This window comes from Abrus precatorius, unplaced genomic scaffold (assembly GCF_003935025.1).
Source record: "Abrus precatorius isolate BTA unplaced genomic scaffold, Abrus_2018 Scaffold9, whole genome shotgun sequence".
Classification (NCBI taxonomy): Eukaryota; Viridiplantae; Streptophyta; class Magnoliopsida; order Fabales; family Fabaceae; genus Abrus; species Abrus precatorius.
Window position 1 is genome coordinate 24,955,901 of NW_020874439.1, and position 21,180 is coordinate 24,977,080.

The window sequence follows — 21,180 nt, forward strand, 5'->3', positions numbered from 1 at the left end:
ATTGACATTAATTAATTCATAATGATAATTTTAATATTTTATAAATTATTATAAAATATTGTTCGGCTTTGGTTTTCAAATTTGCGAGGATTTATAAATTACCGGCATTTTAATATTTGTAAAAAGGTAACACATTGTTTTTGTCATTTTTCTAACCAAATAATCAATAAAAAGGTGAAAAAAATGTTATTATTGACGCTGATATTTATTATGTTAAAGTAAGCGGTTTTCTTTTGGAGCTGAGAGGAAGAAGGGAGTACTGAGAGTGAGAGTTCAGAAGAGAGAGAGAGAGAGATGGAGATTGGGTTCTTGGGTTTGGGGATAATGGGGAAGGCCATGTCAATCAACCTGCTACGCCACGGTTTCAAGGTCACTGTTTGGAACAGAACTCTCTCCAAGGTAATTTCCCTTCCCTTGCTTTTATTATTGTAGTAGTTGTTGTTGTTATTATTATTACACAAAACTTTCTGGATTTTCAGTTGTTGTTTTTACTATTATTGTGCGTGTGTATCCTATCCTTGTGATGATTTCTTTCCATAATATTGATTCTTATTACGATTAAGAAAGTTTCTGTTATTTTTATTTGGGTTCTATAAGATAATTTTTTTCTCCTGTGCCATTATCATAATAAAGGAAGATATCCAGAAAGTCCAGTATTACAAGCATTTTGTAAAGCAGCTTAGAAACAAATGTAGATATGTGTGTTATTTAGATAATATCAGATCAGATGAGTGGGATGACAAAAAATTTTATTATGTTGAACACCTTACGTAAAGAAAATACTGCTTGTAGTCTGAATATTATGATTTTCTATTTTTTCTATACTATGAATCTCTGAATATAAGCATTCCCTTACCAACTTTTAATTGGAATACTCTGTCATTGGCCTAGTGTCATGAAAGTTGTTACTAATACTAACTCATATCTGTTGCAACCTCTAATTGTAGTGTGATGAACTTGTGGAACATGGTGCTTCTGTTGGAGAAACTCCAGCAGCCGTAGTCAAGAAATGCAAGTATACAATTGCAATGTTATCCGATCCTTCAGCTGCTTTATCGGTCAGTGGCTTTGAATATTATTTTTTACGCGCAGCTTTTTTATTTTCTCTTGAGTTCCATTTTGTGGTGATTTTCTAGGTCGTATTTGATAAAGATGGTGTTCTTGAGCATATTAAGGGAAAAGGTTATGTTGACATGTCCACAGTTGATGCTGATACATCTTCCAAGATATCTGAGGTTGGTATACCCTGCTGATGTTAAAATGTATTTCCCTTTCATTCAAAATTCATTAAATTTTATTTTGTGTTTGAGAATTTTTTTGCTTGTGAAAGAGAAACTTATTTCATCCTCTTGACTCCTATATTTAAGATTTCATAGCTGAGAATTGTTGCCAGAACCCTCCCTCTTCTCTCTTTTCCCTAGATTAAAATAAGAATAATGTATTGTTTATAGTTTACATGTTGGGGTCTTTTTATTTTTAGCATTAAGCATCATGAATTTTTATCTAATTATAAGTGTGATTATAATCGTTATTTGGATTTTAGTCAAAAGAAAATTCTGTTCTAAATGAAGTTTAGTTACCTGAGAAGTCTATCGTACCGGGAATTCCTATTTGGATAAGGATTTCTCAGCTATATGCCCAAGCTGGTGGTTTGCATTTTACGCAACCAACTTTTTTAATGGAAATGAGAATGGAGATGTCCGTAAATAAGTTTCCATTGACAGACCTGATTTCTGCAGGCCATCAAAGCAAAAGGCGGTTACTTCCTTGAAGCTCCTGTTTCAGGTAGCAAGAAGCCTGCAGAAGATGGCCAACTAGTTATACTTGCTGCAGGAGATAAGGTATTTTTAGATGTTCCATAATAAATGTAGATAAAATTATAGTCATCTTGATTGCATGCTGCTCTTCTGTGCTTTTAACAATTTGAGGGTTCAGACCTCTCTTCTCCATTTTATGTCATGTTTTCATGGCTGGAAAACTTCATAGTATAACATGTATAAGATACATTGGCAGCCCATCATTATTCCCAAACCTTTCAATGAATTGATGTTTATGATTGCCTTCTAAACCATCATGTTGACTTCTCAAAACAAAATATACTGTAGACCAGTCAAGATATTTGAGCAATGTTTAGATTTGTAAAATGCGATAGAAATGACAAAAAATATGTGAAGATGATATCTTTAAACTTTGAAAGCACGTCAATTGCTTATTAGTATCCAGATTAGCTATTTACACAAATCAGAACTTTCTATTAGAAAACTCAAAAAATAGTGTGACAGATGGGCGTGTAAGGAGCTGAGTTAGTCTTCTATTTGAGCTTAACTTATTAAATACTCAATCAAACTCATTATTTAGTTAAATGAACAAGCTTAAGCTTAAAGTTGAGCTTTTAAGTGACTTATCTCAAGCTTTGTAGGCTCAATATTAATAGCTTAGAAATAGCGTGCTTATGTATGTATTACATAGAAAATGCTCTCATGCAATTTCCTTGTCATAAACTAGTGCATTTTGAGGATAATATAAGTGTGCATTGTATCTGTGAATACTAAATTCCAGCGGTTGATTCGTTTGATATGTAGCCATTGTATGAGGAAGCACATCCAGCATTTGATGTACTGGGGAAAAAATCTTTCTTTCTGGGTGCAGTTGGAAATGGTGCAAAAATGAAACTTGTTGTTAACATGATAATGGGCAGGTAATTGTTTCCTCTTCTCTTTTTTTTTTCTTCTATTCTTTTTTATTTGGGAGTGAGGAGGGGGATTGCCCACAGCTTCAGTTAGAGCATTTTAGAATCGGCAAGTAACAAAAGTTGACCCAGATACTAGTCTTCCTTATTTGGTTTCAAAATAAAAGGATTCCAAGTCCATATATTCCATCATGTTTTGTATATTAATTATTCTCGGTTATCTCTGTTACAGTATGATGAATGCTTTCTCTGAGGGACTCACACTAGCTGAAAGAAGTGGTTTGAACCCTGGAACTCTTCTTGATGTGCTGGTAAGTGACTTTGAGTGACCAGGAAGATTCTTGTTGCTACCTTTAATCATCATTCCAAGCTTAATTAGGGTATATTTGTGTGCAGGATCTTGCTGCCATAAGTAATGCCATGTTTAGATTGAAAGGACCCTCGATGCTCGGAAACAATTACTCCCCAGCTTTTCCACTGAAACACCAGCAGAAGGACATGAGATTGGCTCTTGCCCTTGGAGATGAAAATGCTGTACCAATGCCTGTAGCAGCTGCAGCAAATGAGGTAATACTATTTTTATCATATTTTCTTTCGGTGACAAAAAATTAGACAATCAGAAAATGCTTCTTTGCTTCCCAAGACTGCTATCCAGTGAACAATCATAAGTGGTTCGCAAACTACTGAAGTGACAGCAGCTAAACAAGTATCCCACTTAAACACCCCTGTTTTCCTGTAAATTTTAGATGCAGCTATACGAGCAATGGATCCCAACTAGGAAATATATGTAACCATTCCACCAAGTGAGCCTTTGATCGATCTATACTGGAACATCAGGGTTGCTTCCATCGTCTAAATGTTAATGAATCAAAATTATTCCATAATGGAAAATTAATTCTGTTTAACTTAATATCAGTTCCTTGAGCTGCACATGCTATATGGCAATTTGATATTCTGATAAATTATACATATTGTGGTTTAATGATTCAGGTTATCAGAAGACATCCAGATATAATTAAAACTCTTTTTTTTCTCTTCATCGGTTGCATGTTGCGTCGATGCTTCGCAGGCCCATGATGTTATACCATTCATTTGTTTCTTTATTTGAAAAAGAAAAGATAATAAAATAAGATGGAGCCCATTTTATCTTCTATATTAAGCTTTTATGTTTAATGGCTTTTGTAGAGGTTTCATAAGGTACTAAAGTTTGAACTTTGTTTGTAGGCTTTCAAGAAAGCGAGAAGCATGGGATTGGGAGACCTTGATTTTTCAGCAGTACATGAGACTTTGAAAGCTCTTGACCATTCTTCTTGACAAAATAACTTCCGGAATTCAAACTATTGGATGGGCAACAGTGTAATGTGAACCATCTATTTATGAAATTGCTGTTTAAACACAGGTCTGTAGTTTGAATGTACAAGGACATGGGTTTAGTTCAACTCGTTGTAGTGATGATGGTTTTGGCCATCTGTTCATTTACATCAATGTTTTAGTTTATCTGAGTGGTTTGAATAGTTTGCCATGTGCATTTTATGAAGCTTCTTCTGGTATTCATCTTTGTTTCTGGTGTATCAGCCAATACTGCTGGCATCAAACGTTTGCTTTGATTAGGTTTAATTTATACTAATAATTGATGTAGTACTAAATCCATAACTTACTTCACAGCAAAATGTTAACTAAAACTCCCTCAAGCTAAAGCATATTTAATCATGTCTAATTTGCTACAAATATTATCTACCCTTTCTTATCCAAAATACCCTGATAAAAATATTTGCCAACTGCTTCCGAGGTCATGCCTGACTAGTAAAATTAGATAACTATTGAAATTTCTACTCTATAGTTTCACAATCTTCTTCAATAGGCCATTTCCATTCAAAGAAATTAAGATTAGATGTCACGTGAATGCTGAATAGTGGTTTGGTTATCAATAGTCTGAGACATGGCATGATATTGTGGTTTTGAAATTGACCGTGCCACTGTATTATGATTCTTGATCTTGCAAGGAACTAGGTTGTCAACATAAACGCAATATTGTTAAGTATATCTCTAATTTATAGGAGAAACATCCTAATTTGTATCAGGAAATCATCTATTTTAAGGCATTTCACAATAAGGGGAACGAAATCCTAGTAATCCCTTAAACCTAGTTATAAGGGGACGTTGAAGAAGGTATGGATGAGATTGCATTCCATTCAGTGATCCTTGGAGAAGAAATCAATTGACTAACCACATTGAAGGATAATTAGGGGTCAAGTTTTGGAGAGGCCGCTATCTTAATTTTAATTTTTGTAGAGCTAAAAGATCATCAATGAGTGTCTTGGAGTTGGAAACTGGAATAGTATAATTTAAGGATTATTTACATTATGGCATATACGTAGAGGCAGAGTTAATTAGTTCAAAGGGCGCACAAGTGCAACCACTCTGAAAATCGGCATCCCTATATTCCAGTTCTCTATTAGTGTTCCCTCTTTCATTGATTGTATCATTTTCACCTCCTCACCTCTCTTTAGTTTTATTTATTAATGTGCCTTCTCTCAACTTCTGTGCCAATGAGAAAAATTCAACCCGTTACGGAGTGCGTGTCTGATATTATCCCAGGTAAAAGAGGTTGTCTACTTGTAGAACATTGTAATACATCTTCATGATGGAAAAACTACAAAATAAAGCGTAGCTAACCCCATCAGGTTCAGTGGAACCTAGGATTAATAATGGTTCGGCCTTTGTTGATTGCAAGGGAGCCATGGAAAACAATTAATTTTATTTTGGCTAACATTTCTCTGAAGGGGAGAAATTGAGGAATTATGGCTGTTATTACTCGTAATCATAACAGCGTTGTTGTAGGACATTCGATGAAAATGGTTGCAATAGTTGTTTAAGCTCATTTGATCACCAAGTAATTAAGACAATCAAAGCTTGCACAAAGGAAATGAACATCACTTGATCATTGGAGCAATAGAGGATGGTGGGCAACGGATGCATGTTTATATTATTTACCAGACAATCACAACTTTCACAGCTAAATTTAAGGTGATGACATCTGTCGCAAACCATTCAAAAAGGTAAAACACATAAATCCGGGCTAACACGAAATTGACCAAAAAAGGTTTACTCAACTCCAAAGCATCCAACAAAATTTGTGACCTAGAAAATAAATAGTACAGGGAAATAAATTTTTAAGAAAATGCTTGTCTAAGAAAAAAACAGTTTCTACTTGTGCCGCAGTTACACTGAATCTATGATAAACTTTCACTCATCATCATCATCGTCATCTTCAGCACCATCAGCAGCAGAGTTGAGAGCCTGCAAGCGAGCAATCAACTTGGCCTTCCTCTCCTCATATGTAAGTTTCTTCAAGTTGTACCTGCAGAAATATACAGATACACTCAGGAATATACTTCAATCAGTAAACACTAAGGCTAAGTTACCAAACCAAATGATCCAAGAGTAAAGCAAAATTATATGAGCACATCCAAGATAAATAGAACATGAATAGCTGAAAATACAACCAAAGACAAACCAGTAACAGGATCAAATCAGTTAGCAAGAAAGCAAATGAAAAAATAGATATGAACATTACACTATCACTAGAATCTAATATACTTATGTCACAAATTAATTTTACCTCTTGTGTTCCTTTGGTGGCTGCTTCTCAGATTTCTTGATAGTAGGATCTGCACGAATCGCTGCATGAACCTTCTTGTACAGCCCCTCAATACCATCAGCATCTATTCCTTGCTTGATATATTCACTGAAGTGTGACTGATATTTCTCTGGTTCATCTTCCATCAACATCTGCAGAAAATATAACATATGCTGTCTAACAAATATTTGAAAACTCCTAATATTGCATTCAAAATAAAGAATGATACTGAAAAACATCAATTTTTCCCATGCCTTCATATAGGCAGCAACATGTCCACCAAAGATATATTTGTGATGAACCTCAGCATCAAGCTCTTTCTTCTCTTTGTCAAAGCCAGCAAACCTTTTCTCACTGTGAGGAATATCCAAACCACCATCCAAAGCTCCCTGTAAACCAATACAACTATTAAATTCCATCAACAGTAAAACAAAATCAAACCAGTTAGCAATGCAGAGTAATATTGAGTACCTTAAGGGCACCAAAGACACGATTGCCAGTTGTGGTTTTAATAAGACCAACATCAAGGAGAGCACGGAATGGTCTCCTGGTCTCAGCAGGTTCAACAGAAAAATCCTCTCCAGTAGCCTGAAAAAAAGGATACACGTAATTAACTTGAACAATAATTGAAAGATAAGAGAGAAAGCGAGCATGACCAATTAAGAGATACCTCAACATTGCCCTCATACTCCTCATCCATTTCAAGCATTTTAAGGACTCTCCGGGCCAATAGGAGTCCAGTGCAATAAGCTGGTCACATTTTAAGACATGCAAAGAACAACAGAGTCAACAGGTGGAAACACAAAAACCTCAAGTGAGGAAAGGGTAGGAGTAGGAGAGAAAACTCTCCTAAACAAAGTACCTGCGGCATAGTTTGTAAGGCCTACTTTCAAGCCATAGCACGGCAGCTCATGCGAGTATGCCGCAGCAAGAACAATATCGCCAGTAATGCTGGCAGATATTATTTGTGCAGTGATGTCCTTGTTGGTCTAATAACAAGGTTAAGGTTTGTACTCACAGAAAAACATCAACAGACAAATAACTTCAATTAATATTATCATATGCTCATTGCTCAAGTTTTATTGACCATCAATAAATAAAAAACATACACCTACAAACTAACATAATAGTAGGATACAAATCGAACCACAAAGCGGTATTTCGGGGTGTTGTACTTGTTCTTGTCCTGATTAATTAACCGAATCCTGGCTCGGTAATCAGTCTTTCCCGCTGCAGATTATGCAGTATATTAAGTCACCAATATAAACAATTAAACACCATAAAGCAAGTTAATCAAAAAAATTACCTCTTCTTCTCTTGAACTTCACTTGATATCTCTTGAAGTAGGCCTTTGTTTTCTGAGCCTTAACATAAGCCTTCAATATGCACCCCAAAAAAAGTTGATAATGATATTGTCAGAAATTGCATAGACATAGCCACATACCATGCAAAGTTTTGTTTAAAACTGATCCATTGGAAACTACCGAACACAACAGAGAATGAGTAACAAAAATGAGCAAACATAAAAGTGACAGCAAGCAACTAAACCGCACCAAATCAGAACTTTACCTTCCCCAAAATCCTTAATGCTCAAAAACAACATCTAAGAAAGACTACACGGGTAAAACAAGCACCGCAAATGGGAACACCACTAAATCGAAACAAGGACAATTAAAATTCAAATTCTGCTCTAGCTTAGGAGAACAAAGAAGCATGGAAAGTAAAAGAGTGCTATCAGACATACGCACCATTGCTGTGAAGCTCGATCTCTTCTCCTCCTACGAAAAGAGTGAGAACGAATTAGGGTTAGCCAATATTTGCTTATAAGTGTTTACTTTAAATGGGTCGGGTCGGGTTACAATGGGTCTTAAGGTTTCATGGGTCACGTGGATTTTTAGTTTGGGGTTGCGACAACAATGTTGGGCTCGCTCTCTGGTTTTGTTTTACTGATTCCTAGCATGATTTCGCTGCTACGTAAATTCTCGTAAAATTGTATGCTTATTCTAATTTCTAAAATTTTAAAAAATTATAGTTTTTAATTTTATAAAATTATATTTATTTTATATTTTATTATAAAATAATGATAAAAACATTAAATTTAAAAGTATAAAATAAAAAACTAATTAAAGAATTTTAAAATCTTCGTAATGAAAGTATCTATAATTTTAAAGACTGATTTAAGAAATTAATATAACTGTATTTACGGTAAATGAGTATTTAATATAGTAATATTTATTATTATTTAAACTTGATATCACATTAAATTGAAATAAAAATTTTGTAATATATTAGAGATATTATTAATATTATTAGTGAAACGAAAGAAAAAATAGTGTTACCAGAAACAAGATATCTTACTTAAATTACTTCTACCAAATCTAAGTTAAAAAGATAATACTTTTCTCGTTAATAGTTTAGAGTACAGTTTTGTATCTATTGAAATATAGAGTCATGTAATTTAGTTGCAACCCAAGTTACAAGATAGCTAGCCATAACTCATCTTTTTCTTTATTTTATAATAACTTTTGGCAATAAATAAGAAACTTGAAAGAAATGTAGAATGCACCATCCAAAGGATAAATCATGCTCATGCTATAGTGGATGCTGGAATCATGCCAGTGCAAATAAAAAATTGAAGAGATATAAAATACTTAGCATAATCAACAAAGAGTGCAAATGATCTCCATCGAATTCAATAATCGTAAATATATAATTAATGTTTATGACATAAATATATCATTAGCAATATAAACAAAGCAACTAGAGGTTCTGAAATATGTATACAAACAAATATATTGGCAAAAAATGTATTAAAACTTTGTCTGGATATTAATAAATTTGTATCAGCCAGCATCATTCATCAGAATTCCAAGTATGGCTTTATACACATTATCTCTGTTTCATTTATGCAAACATCAGCTCTGTGACTCTTGAATAACTCTAATGCAACAGATGACAAGCGAAAACAGCCATTCAAATATAAAATGGAGAGATTTCTGCACCCTTCCCTCAAAGCCTGTAAGCCATTGTCACATAGATTGCGGCAGCGATTAACATGCAACCTCTTCAAGTTCTTGCAGTGTAATCCCACTGCCTGCCATCCAGATATTCCCACTTCATGACACAAGGCTAAGTTCCATTCTTCCAGTAGTGGACATCCCTTGGCAATTATCCCAATAGTAGTATTAGTAACAGTTCTGCAGAGCCGAAAGTTAAGGATTTTGAGGCATGAAGAAAAACCTATTCCATGCAAGGGATCGCCCAAAGGAGACCAAATTAAACAGGAAACATCTAGATATTCTAGTCCTCCACCACTAACAATTCCCATGACCCCTTCTAGATTAAGCTTACATGACTCAGCCTCTATACATGCCAGAGTTTTTGAACACCCTTCAAAGCCAACACCGCTTACACCCGCACAGTGTGATATGTTAACTTCCTGAAGCTGGCGACAACCTTGTGTGAGAGCTTCTAACCCTTTGTCAGATATTTGTATGCAGTAGGAAAGGTTTACACATTTCATATAAAAGCAAGCATTGGCTAATGATTCTAATCCTTTATCTGTAACACGAACACACCGATAAAGACTAATTGATATCAATGAGGGACAACCAGTAGCAACCAGGGATAGCCCATAATCAGTTACTTTCAAACAACAATCCAGATTAAGTTTTCGCAAACTTGAGCCAAAACTTAGCAAGCGGGTCAATCCTGAATCATGCAGCCCTGTGCAATTGGACAGGGATAAAGATTCTAAGTGTTGAAATCTCCTCAGCAACCTATGGAGACGGAATGTGTGAATGTCAGAATCCTGTGAATAAAATGAAGGATTGAATATAGCGAGTGAACACTCAAATTGTAGTGATCGACTGTTGAAATTTTGAACATGGAGCCATCGGCGACAAGTAAGACCAAATGATTCACGATCAGTGCGACAATCTAAACCGTGTAAAATAATAGCAAGGCAATCATCTGGAAGGTGCATGATGGAGGTACCATCATTTGTAGAAAGATCTCCCATGTCAACCTTTTCAAGACTCTTCTAAAGAAGGCTGTAATGACCGAATCTTTATGGTGAATTTTCTCTGAGAGTTAGATGAAGTAGGAGACTCAAATCCACAGATAGCAGCTGATTCTCCACTATAGCCATAACCAACATGAACTCCACATTTACGACAAAGCAGTTTAGTCTTGGAACGATAAAACCAGAAGTCAGGGAAACAAGTTATATCATCAACCTGTGTAAATCGGCTGAGATCAACTGAAGCAAAAGAGATTGATCCTTTTTTAACAGATTTTGTATATTCAGATGCAATGTTAGATGTGATTCTATTTGATGATGTCAAATTCAGAGGGTATCCACATGAGCCACAACTGCAGTGGGCACCAAAATTCCAAAATAAAGTAACACATTATATAATAGAACATCAAAAAATGCCAATGCTTTTACAAAAACAAACTTGAAGAAACACCATCCCATTTCAAGTGAGAAAAATTCAGCATGCAGAGAGTTATGCTCTATGTGGAATATAATGTAAAGATCAAACTATCAGCATGTCCGGGAAATCATTCAGTCATTGACTCTTTTTTTTTCTTACATTTTGACGAGGTACCGCATATCAAATACCCAAACCCAAATAAAACGTGCAAGAATATGCACCACTTGACAAGCCAAAATCAAACAATTCACATATGCACCATATATCAAACATGAAATTCAGATTGAAAAATTTTCGTATTTGTTGACAACGGATCAAAAATCCAACACTGAAATTACGCTGATCAAGTGAAAAAGTTCGAAACTTGAACGTCGATCAACGCACGTAGCATATGCACAAACAAAACATTCAGTCATTCACATACCCAATAACACAGAATTACGCAATCAGGCATCAAAGAACAATGAAATAGCCAGCGACAATCAAAACCCAGAAAAAATTTCACAAATTTCGGACACCACGATACTCATCAAAAGCATATGAGAACAAATAATGAAGTGGGTATGAATTGGTGAAGAGAGAATTACCAGTAAGAGACATCAGCTTGTGACATAGTGATGGTCAGGAATGAGAATTGTCATGGTGCCTTCATTCTCTGATTTGCGAAATGAACGAATAGTTGCACAATTCGAACGTTCGATCAATTCAACGCCTTGCACTCGTGAATTTTGATGTCTACCCTCTGATTATCTACTTTCTCGTTCTCTCTCTATCCCCTAAGTCCACTTTCTGTACCCAGAACATTAATGTGCAAATTGTTTTTGGATTTTGTCCTAGAAAAAAAAAACAAAAGGAGGTGGCGTTTTTAAGGCATTCACTTTAATTTTGATTAAAAAAATTAGTAACAAAGAATTAATAAATAATATTACGTATTAAAAATTTATAATATTTCATGTTATTAATGTGTTAAACTTTATAATGTTTTATCATATATTTTTTTTAGTTATTATGTATTTTTAAAAGTTATAAAATATTATAAAATTCAATGATATATTAATATTAGATGTTATATTTTAGTTTAAAACATGAATTTATTCATCACTTTTTAATATGTATAAAAAAGCATATCTTAAAAATAAAAATTGTAACCAAAATTATTACATTGATAAGATTAAATATATATTTTTAATTAAAAATTACTAATTTTAATTTTTTAACATCTACTTTTAAATATACATTAAAAAATTATTTATTAATTTTTAAAATGTGCGGCGCTAATATGTAGCATAGTGGATACGGTAACACGATAACAGTAATTAGAAACAAAATATAAAAAGAAAATGTATCTTTTATTTTTTATAACGAATTTGAGAACTCTTCATTAAAATTAAAATGGAATCACAATAGATACTGAGCTTATTTGATAAGTTCTCTAAATAAAAACATTCGATATTACGATATTATTTAATTTTACAATATTTTAAAAAATTTACATTAATATTTTAATAATTTTCATTTACTATTTGATTTAATAGTATTTTATTATTCTTTAATTTTGTATTATTTATAATATAATCAATGGTTGAATAATTGATTTAGGGTAATTGAAATATTAAAAGTTTTTAAAATGTGAAAGTATCGTAGAGAACTAAATTTTAAGTTTTGAACATCTGAAAAATTGACAAAACAAAATGCGAATGATTACAATTAAAAAAATAAAATTACACATAAAATAATATCTAGACAAATGTGGAATTAATTTTTTAAATTATATAAAGACATGGACAAAGTTTGAAGAAGGAATTATACTAAAATCAGTAGAGTTTGATTTTGAAAAATGTTATTTGTTTGATAATTTTATTTTATTTTTATAAATTAAATAGAGATACCAAAAGTGATTAAATAAATGGTATGTTGAAAAAAAGTATTATTATAAAAAATCATTGTAACAATAAATAACTAAAAATAAATGACCAACTCCCGTTCTATCTCCCAAAGGACATGAAATTGCAATAAAATATTTTCAACTCCTGTTAATATATATTTCTTTTTAACTAATTTTCCTAATTTATTTTTAAAAAAAATATAATCTATATTAGGAAAATACTAATTATAGATAACTAGGTATTATTATTTTAAGAGAAGGAATAGACACAATTTTTTTTTTGTCAGAAAAGGAATACGTACTACGAGGAGTGAATGTTTTTCCTCAAATCACAGTTGGCCCAAGTCATTTGGACCGGCCAGAAAGGTTGCTTCAATATTGAGCCCATCTAGATAAAAAAGCATTGGGCCATCGGGGCCTGAGGCCCAAAGGTTCTATCCTCAATCCTCATTCATTTCCCTCAACAATGGCGGACTGAAAAGAAAGGCTCTGTAAAACCTAACCTGAAACGGTTCGCAAAGCGCAGCAAAATCCTAAAACCCCCCCAAATTGAGCTTAATCTCTCACTCCCCCTCTTTGATGGCAACGTCCCTTCTGAAAGCCCCAACCAATGCACTCCACAGACACCACAATTACACCACACTCTTCTCCAGAGGCCCAAGTGCAAGGAACACTGTTCCCATTACGCAGAAGAAGACATCTCGTTTTTTCCCTATAGTGTCAATGGTAGCAACCACGCCGGTTCAGACTTTCCTTGAAAAGTCTTCGCTTTCGCTCCAGAACACTGGTCTTCCAATAATGGTAATTTTCCAGCTTTTGGGTTCTTGTTTAAATGCCTACTTTTTTTTTTTCTCTTCTGGTAATCCAACTTGTTAAATTACTGATATTTCACTTTGCATTACTTTATGTACCGTGTTAAAGTGCAACTTGCGAGGGAGAAGCTTTTTTTTTATTTTTTTTTTTAATGTTAAGTGAGGTTAATTATTTCTAATGAACTCTTAATTGGACTCAGTGGTTAAAGGTCATATAAGATGTGATATAGTTCACCAAGTTGTTGTGTCGTGTTTTTGTATCAACCACTTTTAACTCACAGTCATGAAACATCTGCTTACAGATCATGTTTGATGATAGCTATGCACCTCAAATTGTATGGTTTTATGTATTTAATCAAAAGGATGGATGTTAATTTTAAAATATTGGGGTTTCCGTTTTAATCTTATTTGATTATATTGTTTGTTTTATAACATCCTATGCTCTGTCTCTGTTTTAACTTACTCCTATTCACTTATAGCGTCATTCTTTCCTTTAGTTTTTCTCCACTTCATAATATTTTCTTCTTGTGTCAGCTTGGACATTTCCATCCTCAGTTGACAGTTTTTTTTTTTACTTGAATATTCTTTTTGCTTCACTATTTTTTGGGGGTTACAGGGGTTAAGACCGTGAGGTGTTCGGCTGTTCCCACACCCCTATTGCTGTGAAACTAATTCTCGCTTGGGCATTGAGTTGGCCCTAGCCACAAAGTACTTATAGTGACTCCTATACGGAATATAAAGTCCACCTATGTGGAACTCAGTTTGCCAACATAACCATTCCTTGTGGTTTGAATTTTTTTTATTTTTTTAATATGCATGCTTTTATGAATCCGAACCATAACTATTGGTATTTCTGTCGCACTTTCTTGATGCCTTATTTTAAAAGCTTGTGCACATTTTTTTTTATTTAGGTTAATGCATGTACTGGAAAAATGGGAAAGGCTGTGATTAATGCAGCAGAATCAGCTGGCCTGCATGTTGTTCCTGTGTCATTTGGGTGTGAAGAGGAGTCTGGACAGACTTTTCAGATCTCTGGAAAGGAGTTTCTTGTGCACGGTCCTTCTGACAGAGAGAGTGTTCTTGCATCTGTCCTTGAGAAATATCCAAATTTGATTGTTGTGGACTACACAGTACCAAGTGCAGTCAATGGTATATATTTTGACGGATATTTCTTATCATTGGAATGAAGCCTAAACTCAATCTTCTCTTCTTTTTTTTTTCATCTTTTATAAAGTGAATTATGAAATCTTGCACCTGGTAAAGGAAAGGCAAAATCATATGTTACAAATTCATACATTTTAAAGTTTTTGTCATGATTTATGTAAAAATGAAACATTTTGTATTTTTTAGGCACACAGTTCTGTAAATCGTAAACATAGGAATTGACGATAACGTATTTGACAGCATAGAATATGTGGACACTACTTGGCCTTCTCACTGACCAGTTTATATTATGAACCTGCAATTCAAGACACGTGTCCTGACAGAAACACTGTTGGACTTTCGATTTTATGATGTAGGATTAGGATTATTTTACGAAGATTCTAATAGTGTTGGAGCTATTTATGATTTCATTCTTATATGCAGGCAATGCAGAATTATACAGCAAGGTTGGGGTGCCGTTTGTGATGGGGACCACTGGTGGAGATAGGGACTTGTTGTATAAGACTGTTGAAGACTCAAAGATTTATGCTGTGATATCCCCACAGATGGGAAAGCAGGTATATCATAATATCAGAGAACCTTGATCAAATTTAATCTCTTTTTTACAGTCCTGTATTTTGTCATCCTTATGTTGCTATACTTTTTTCCTTTAGGTTGTTGCTTTTCTTGCAGCTATGGAAATTATGGCAGAGCAATTTCCTGGAGCATTCTCTGGGTATTCCTTACAGGTAACTCTTTTGCTGCATTGACATTTTGGGTCTCGGGGAGGGTTTTGTTTTTGTTAAGGATGCTTAATTATGCTAGTACAACCTTTGAATTGTCTCTGCTTAGCCGATGTTAAAGTGGGAAAAAAAAAACTTTTTAAGGGGGGAAAGGGGGCACCGAGTCATCCTTTTCCCCCATGTGTATCGTTCAATTTCTATTCCTACTGTCACTAAAATGACCAGCAGAGGTTGTACTACAATCAAAAAGTAAAAATATCATTGTTTCTTAAACCCTTAACTTCAAATCTTTAATGGTTCTTTTCTTTTAATTAAGCTTCTGGCTGATGTTTTATTAAAATCTGATGCATTCGTCCAAGATTGTAGGTATTGGAGTCCCATCAAGCAAGCAAAGTTGATGCATCTGGAACTGCAAAGGCTGTGATTTCTTGCTTCAACAAACTGGGTGTGTCTTTTGACATGGATCAGGTGTGTTACCATCTCATTGAATGAGTTATTGTGGTAGTATCAAGTATGCTCTTGACTTTTGCTAAGCTTCTTGCTTGCTGATCCTCGGTTCTGTGTGTGGTCTGAATTTATTAGAAAAACATATATCTTAGTTTCAGCTATAGGTCACATTGGAGGTTTTTATGGTTTCTAATCACATGCCAGTTGTCAGAGAATTTTCATTTGTAGGACATTCAGTGATCTCTCACTTAATTTTAATATGATTTATTGGTTCTTAAGTTTTGTTGATATTAAGGTTGATGTAATGTGCTTAACTTCATGTTACCACTAAGTTGCCACTTCGTTCTTTGTACATGGCACCGTTGTGGTCTTTACATTAGAACTACATATTCTTACTAGATTTTCTTTTTCTTTTCTTCTTTCCAACGATTTCTTTAGATAAAATTTATCAGAGATCCCAAGCAACAAATTGAAATGGTGGGAGTCCCAGAGGAGCATTTGTCGGGTCATGCATTTCATATGTATCATTTGACATCCCCCGATGGAACGTAAGAATTTAACATCTTCATTTCATTATCATTTTCTTTTACATGTTTTGACATATTTCTTTTGAATAATCGTTGCAGAGTTACATTTGAATTTCAACATAATGTTTGTGGTAGATCAATATATGCAGAGGGCACTGTTGATGCTGTAATTTTTCTTGCTAAGAAGGTGCTTATACCATTTAATTTACTTATCACATCATCTAATTAACCATCTTAATGTATGATTAGTAGTGGTCTTCGCTTTTAAAAAATATAACTATGATTGATGTATTGCTGACAAACATGCTTGATTCATACAGATTGAAGCAAAGGATGACAAGAGAGTGTATAATATGATAGATGTTTTGCGAGCGGGTAATATGCGATGAATTTTTCTATGGAATCTGGATGCAAGATGTCAACTGTAGAACTTGCTTTTTGACATTCTGGTTTTTGAGAACCAACCATTTTCCATCTTCTTGCCGTTCTCTGTCGGGAAAGCTTTGTGAGCGTAATGTACCATCATGTATTATTTGGAATCAATCATAACTACATAAAATAAACAAGGAGCTTTCTGGAATCAATTTCAACCTTTTCGTTTAGTTTCTCATAAACTTAATAATCATATCACCTCACAATCCCGTTTCTTTTAATTTTTTCAACTTTTATCGTTATGAATATTCGTGAACTGAAATTGGAAACCTGATAGGTTGGTATCAAGAATTAAAAAAATTTCATCTTGGTAAAACTAACTTCTAAATCGAATTTTTATCTTGGAAAATATATAAGCTTTTTTACACATTTAGTGTCTGTTGTTCCAATTACTCCATTTCTTGTAATGTAACATTTTTTCTTTCACAAAAATGCTTCGTAAAACTGTATAATTCATTTTTGGTTAAGCGAATCTACCACATTTACGCCCTTGTGGATTATCCTATTCAGGAAGAAGGTCGTTCCTCCTTGAAGACAGAAATGGTTCTCCAACTTGAACATCCTTATCGTTAGGAACCTTCTTCAAATCCTTAAAGAACACTTCAACCTTCTTAAGATTCTTTCGTGAACCCTCCTCTTTCTCCTAAAAAAACACCAACTTGTCATCACCACCCTCAACCTCATCCTTCTTCCTCTTACTACCAACTCTCTTTCTACCCTTTCCCTTCTTCCCATCTTCATTTTCATTTGAATTTGACCGTCCGGTTGAAGAAGAGCGAGTTTCTGATCGACTCAGCTATATCCAAGCCTAGTTCGGCTTATTCGGATGTGGGGTCGTCGGGTTCGGGAGAGGGTTGAGAAGGGGCTTGAATGGATCGAATAGGTAAAGGGCAAGTGTGGGAGTTGGATGGACGATTGATTATCATTTCGTATTGAAGAGGGTATCGGGTGGGGATGGTTGAGAAAGGTTTTGATGTTATGGGATATGGAGAGAAGGGTCTTGAAATTGAAGTTGAGGAGGGAGCATTAGCCAGCAAACCCAATTGTGAAGAATGGGAGAAGAAAAAGGAGGAGAACGTTGATTTCAGCATTTCCAATCTAGTGCCAGTGCCCGGTGCAGTGTATGTATTTTGTGCTTCCCTGTGTTGCGGAGTGAATGGGTTAAGGAAATGAAACTGGAAAGGGGACGATATCATAATTGGAGGAGATTCCGATCACAGCCCAGGCCACGACGCTACGGAAAATATGTATAATCGAATATAGGGAGTCAGATACTCTGGGTACCTGCACCGTAATTTTTTGAATGTTCTAAAAATAATGACATTTTATTTATATGTAACAGCATTTTCAAAGATATTCAATATTTTACATGATATATTTAGCATTTTAACTAAAATCCTAAGATAATTAGGAAAAAAATGATTTTATAACTATGAGAATATAGCGTTTTCAGTTTCATAGCATTATTTAACTTGCCAAGGTACCAGTTAAAAAACTAAGAAATATAATGACGTGGGAGGGCAGTCTGTAATTTATATTTAAAAAACCGTATTGGCTAGTAAGTACCATTTAGGGTTTAGGGTTGTGTTAAAATACAATAAAATACTTGAAGGTGAGTACATTTTAATGTTCTCTACATTTAAACTCGTTAGTAATTTGTTTGCATGAGAAAGTAACCTTAGCCTTGTGTATATAATATTAGTCAGAAGCGAGAAATTGACCAGAAGATTCAATTCAAGCATGAGATTACACGCTCTACACCTGATACCAGAAATGGGTACATGTTGGTTTGAAATATTAAGCATAAATGATTTAATCATTCGTAACAAGTTGTGAAGGGCAACGGTTGCATGTTATACCAGTTACCAACAATCAAAACTTTAGGATAACACATCAACACAGGCGGATTTCATGGTTAACATAATCTTTTGGGGAACCATACCGAAAGGTATAACATAAATCCAGGCTAACACCAAATTGACCAAAAAAAGGCTTACTCAACTACTAAAGTATCCAAAATTTGTGACCTAGAAAATAAATAGTGCAGGCAAATAGATTTCCCAGACAATGATTCTATAAATGCAAAATATGATAGTTCTACTACTGAAGCAATGACACCGCATCAGCAAAGAACATTCACTCGTCATCCTCATCGTCATCCTCAGGACCATCAGCAGCAGAGTTGAGAGCCTGCAAGCGAGCTATCAACTTAGCCTTCCTCTCTTCATAAGTAAGCCTCTTCAAGTTGTACCTGCCGGAAAATACAGATACTCTCAGAAATTTGCACCAATAAGTAAATGCTGAAGCTAATCTTATGAATAACTGCAAATACAGTAATCCAACAGTCGGTCCAAATCAACTTGCCAGAAATCAAATGACAAACAATTTGCATTCATTACATTATTTCTATAATCTAATCTACTAGTTCAATCACAATCAGTTTTACCTCTTGTGTTCCTTTGGTGGCTCCTTCTCAGATTTCTTGATAGTAGGATCTGCACGAATTGCTGCATGGACCTTCTTGTACAGCCCCTCAAGACCATCAGCATCTATTCCTTGCTTGATATATTCACTGAAGTGTGACTGGTATTTCTCTGGTTCATCCTCCATCAATGTCTACAGAAAATATAAAATAGGCTGTCTTAACAAATATTTGAAAAACCCTAATATTGCATTCAAATTAAAGAATTACAACAGAATAGTACTAAAATATATCATTTTTGCCCATGCCTTCATATAAGCGGCAACATGTCCCCCAAAGATATATTTGCGATGAACCTCAGCATCAAGCTCCTTCTTCTCCTTATCAAAGCCAGCAAACCTTTTCTCACTGTGAGGAATATCCAAACCACCATCCAAAGCTCCCTGTAAACCAATACAACTATTCAATTCCATCACCATTAAAACAAAATCAAACTAGCTAGCATTAGCATTGCAGAGTAATATTGAGTACCTTAAGGGCACCAAAGACACGATTGCCAGTTGTGGTTTTAATAAGACCAACGTCAAGGAGAGCACGGAATGGCCTCCTGGTCTCAGCAGGTTCCACAGAAAAATCCTCTCCAGTAGCCTGATAAATAGGATACAACTAATTAGCTTGAAACTAAAATAGAAAGATAAGAGAGAGAGCACGGCAAATTCATAGATACCTCAACATTTCCCTCATACTCCTCATCCATTTCAAGCATTTTCAGGACTCTTCGGGCCAATAAGAGTCCAGTGCAGTAAGCTAAGACATGCAAGGAAAGAATGTGTAAACAGAAGGACAACTGAACACACAAAAGCCTTGAATGAGGAAATGGTAGGGGAGAAAGAACTTTCTCTTAAACAAAAGTACCTGCGGCATAGTTTGTAAGGCCTACTTTCAAGCCATAGCGTGGCAGCTCATGTGAGTATGCTGCAGCAAGAACAATATCACCAGCAATGCTAGCAGATACTATTTGTGCAGTGATGTCCTTGTTGGTCTAATAACATGGTTAAGGTTTGTACTCACAGAAAAACATCAACAGACAAATAACTCCAATTAATATTATGATATGCTCATTGCTCAAGTTTTATTGACCATCAATAAATAAAAAACAATAATAACGTTTCAAGGACTTAAAACCATCTCTTCATGAAAGAAAATTACATAAACCTACAATACAGGCTAAGATAATAGTAGGATACAAAGCGAACCACATAGCGGTATTTAGGGGTGTTGTACTTGTTCTTGTCCTGATTAATTAACCGAATCCGAGCTCGGTAATCAGTTTTTCCCTCTGCAGATTATGCAGTAAACAAAGTCACCAACAAAAACGAATTAAGCACGATATATAACAATAAAACACCACGAAGCAACATAATCGAATAATATACCTCTTCTTCTCTTGAACTTCACTTGATATCTCTTGAAGTAGGCCTTTGTTTTCTGAGCCTTAACATAAGCCTTCAATATGCACCCAAAAAATGTCGATACAGATAGTCAGAAATTACATAGGAATATTCAGCCGCATAACAACCCGAGTATTGATTAAAACTGATCCATTGGAAGCTACCAAACACAAAAGCTTAGAACACAAAATAGTATGGGTAATTGAAATGGGCAATCATGAAAATGACAGCAAGAACAAAAACCACAACAAAACTTTACCTTCCCCCAAAATTACCCAAAACCCGTAACCCACAAACAGCAATCTAAGGAACGGAACAAAGAGAGGAAAACTGTAAATGCAAAATAAGCACCACAAATGGGAACACTACTGAAACGAAACAAGGATAACTGAAATTCAAATTCAGCGAAAATACGAAACATGCTACGGAGAAGGAGAAGGAAAGTGAAGCGAAAAGTGGAAGACACGCACCATTGCTGTGAAGCTCGATCTTTTCCCAGGGGGTGATTGAAAAGAGTGAGAGCAAGTTAGGGTTTGCAAATATTTTGCTT

The 21,180-nt window shown here is 34.7% G+C and overlaps 6 protein-coding genes across 12 annotated transcripts; 2 read left to right on the plus strand and 4 right to left on the minus strand.

Annotated features, from left to right (window-relative positions):
• The first annotated feature begins 194 nt into the window (after positions 1–194).
• Positions 195–4,322, plus strand: LOC113849657 (glyoxylate/succinic semialdehyde reductase 1-like). Of its 2 annotated transcripts, none has more exons than XM_027479712.1 (8): positions 195–399; positions 948–1,058; positions 1,137–1,235; positions 1,740–1,841; positions 2,583–2,698; positions 2,922–3,000; positions 3,086–3,256; positions 3,914–4,322. In XM_027479712.1, the coding sequence occupies exons 1-8, from the start codon at positions 295–297 to the stop codon at positions 4,001–4,003; spliced, it is 873 nt and encodes a 290-aa protein (XP_027335513.1). In that variant the 5' UTR covers positions 195–294; the 3' UTR covers positions 4,004–4,322. The 2 variants fall into 2 exon arrangements, with proteins under 2 accessions (XP_027335513.1, XP_027335515.1); XM_027479714.1 differs by having other exon boundaries at positions 295–399; positions 1,167–1,235; positions 3,914–4,047.
• Positions 4,322–8,126, minus strand: LOC113849655 (60S ribosomal protein L5-like). Of its 3 annotated transcripts, none has more exons than XM_027479709.1 (9): positions 8,078–8,099; positions 7,636–7,705; positions 7,477–7,559; positions 7,192–7,318; positions 7,000–7,079; positions 6,801–6,917; positions 6,584–6,718; positions 6,312–6,481; positions 4,322–6,050 (listed from the first exon to the last, which is right to left on the minus strand). In XM_027479709.1, the coding sequence occupies exons 1-9, from the start codon at positions 8,078–8,080 to the stop codon at positions 5,936–5,938; spliced, it is 900 nt and encodes a 299-aa protein (XP_027335510.1). In that variant the 5' UTR covers positions 8,081–8,099; the 3' UTR covers positions 4,322–5,935. The 3 variants fall into 3 exon arrangements, with proteins under 3 accessions (XP_027335510.1, XP_027335508.1, XP_027335509.1); XM_027479708.1 differs by having other exon boundaries at positions 5,607–6,050; positions 7,468–7,559; positions 8,078–8,126; XM_027479707.1 differs by having other exon boundaries at positions 6,312–6,718; positions 7,468–7,559; positions 8,078–8,120.
• Positions 5,652–21,180, minus strand: LOC113849656 (60S ribosomal protein L5). Of its 3 annotated transcripts, XR_003502130.1 has the most exons (10): positions 21,101–21,180; positions 20,616–20,685; positions 20,427–20,518; positions 20,095–20,221; positions 19,907–19,986; positions 19,711–19,827; positions 19,488–19,622; positions 19,204–19,373; positions 18,785–19,008; positions 5,652–5,830 (listed from the first exon to the last, which is right to left on the minus strand). XR_003502130.1 is itself a non-coding variant. In XM_027479710.1 (9 exons), exons 1-9 carry the CDS (start codon positions 21,101–21,103, stop codon positions 18,894–18,896), a joined length of 909 nt encoding a protein of 302 aa, XP_027335511.1. In that variant the 5' UTR covers positions 21,104–21,180; the 3' UTR covers positions 18,422–18,893. The 3 variants fall into 3 exon arrangements, 2 of the variants coding, with proteins under 2 accessions (XP_027335511.1, XP_027335512.1); XM_027479710.1 differs by lacking the exon at positions 5,652–5,830 and having other exon boundaries at positions 18,422–19,008; XM_027479711.1 differs by lacking the exon at positions 5,652–5,830 and having other exon boundaries at positions 18,549–19,008; positions 20,436–20,518.
• Positions 9,014–11,603, minus strand: LOC113849653 (F-box/LRR-repeat protein 12). Of its 2 annotated transcripts, none has more exons than XM_027479703.1 (2): positions 11,356–11,603; positions 9,014–10,703 (listed from the first exon to the last, which is right to left on the minus strand). In XM_027479703.1, exon 2 carries the CDS (start codon positions 10,348–10,350, stop codon positions 9,190–9,192), a length of 1,161 nt encoding a protein of 386 aa, XP_027335504.1. In that variant the 5' UTR covers positions 10,351–10,703; positions 11,356–11,603; the 3' UTR covers positions 9,014–9,189. The 2 variants fall into 2 exon arrangements, with proteins under 2 accessions (XP_027335504.1, XP_027335505.1); XM_027479704.1 differs by lacking the exon at positions 11,356–11,603 and having other exon boundaries at positions 9,177–10,108; positions 10,181–10,350.
• LOC113851091 (uncharacterized protein At4g08330, chloroplastic-like) lies at positions 10,361–11,381 on the minus strand. The gene is made up of 2 exons (XM_027481576.1): positions 11,356–11,381; positions 10,361–10,703 (listed from the first exon to the last, which is right to left on the minus strand). Exons 1-2 carry the CDS (start codon positions 11,379–11,381, stop codon positions 10,361–10,363), a joined length of 369 nt encoding a protein of 122 aa, XP_027337377.1.
• Positions 13,127–16,924, plus strand: LOC113849654 (4-hydroxy-tetrahydrodipicolinate reductase 2, chloroplastic-like). The gene is made up of 8 exons (XM_027479706.1): positions 13,127–13,454; positions 14,377–14,614; positions 15,053–15,186; positions 15,283–15,357; positions 15,718–15,819; positions 16,237–16,346; positions 16,425–16,512; positions 16,646–16,924. The coding sequence occupies exons 1-8, from the start codon at positions 13,233–13,235 to the stop codon at positions 16,712–16,714; spliced, it is 1,038 nt and encodes a 345-aa protein (XP_027335507.1). The 5' UTR covers positions 13,127–13,232; the 3' UTR covers positions 16,715–16,924.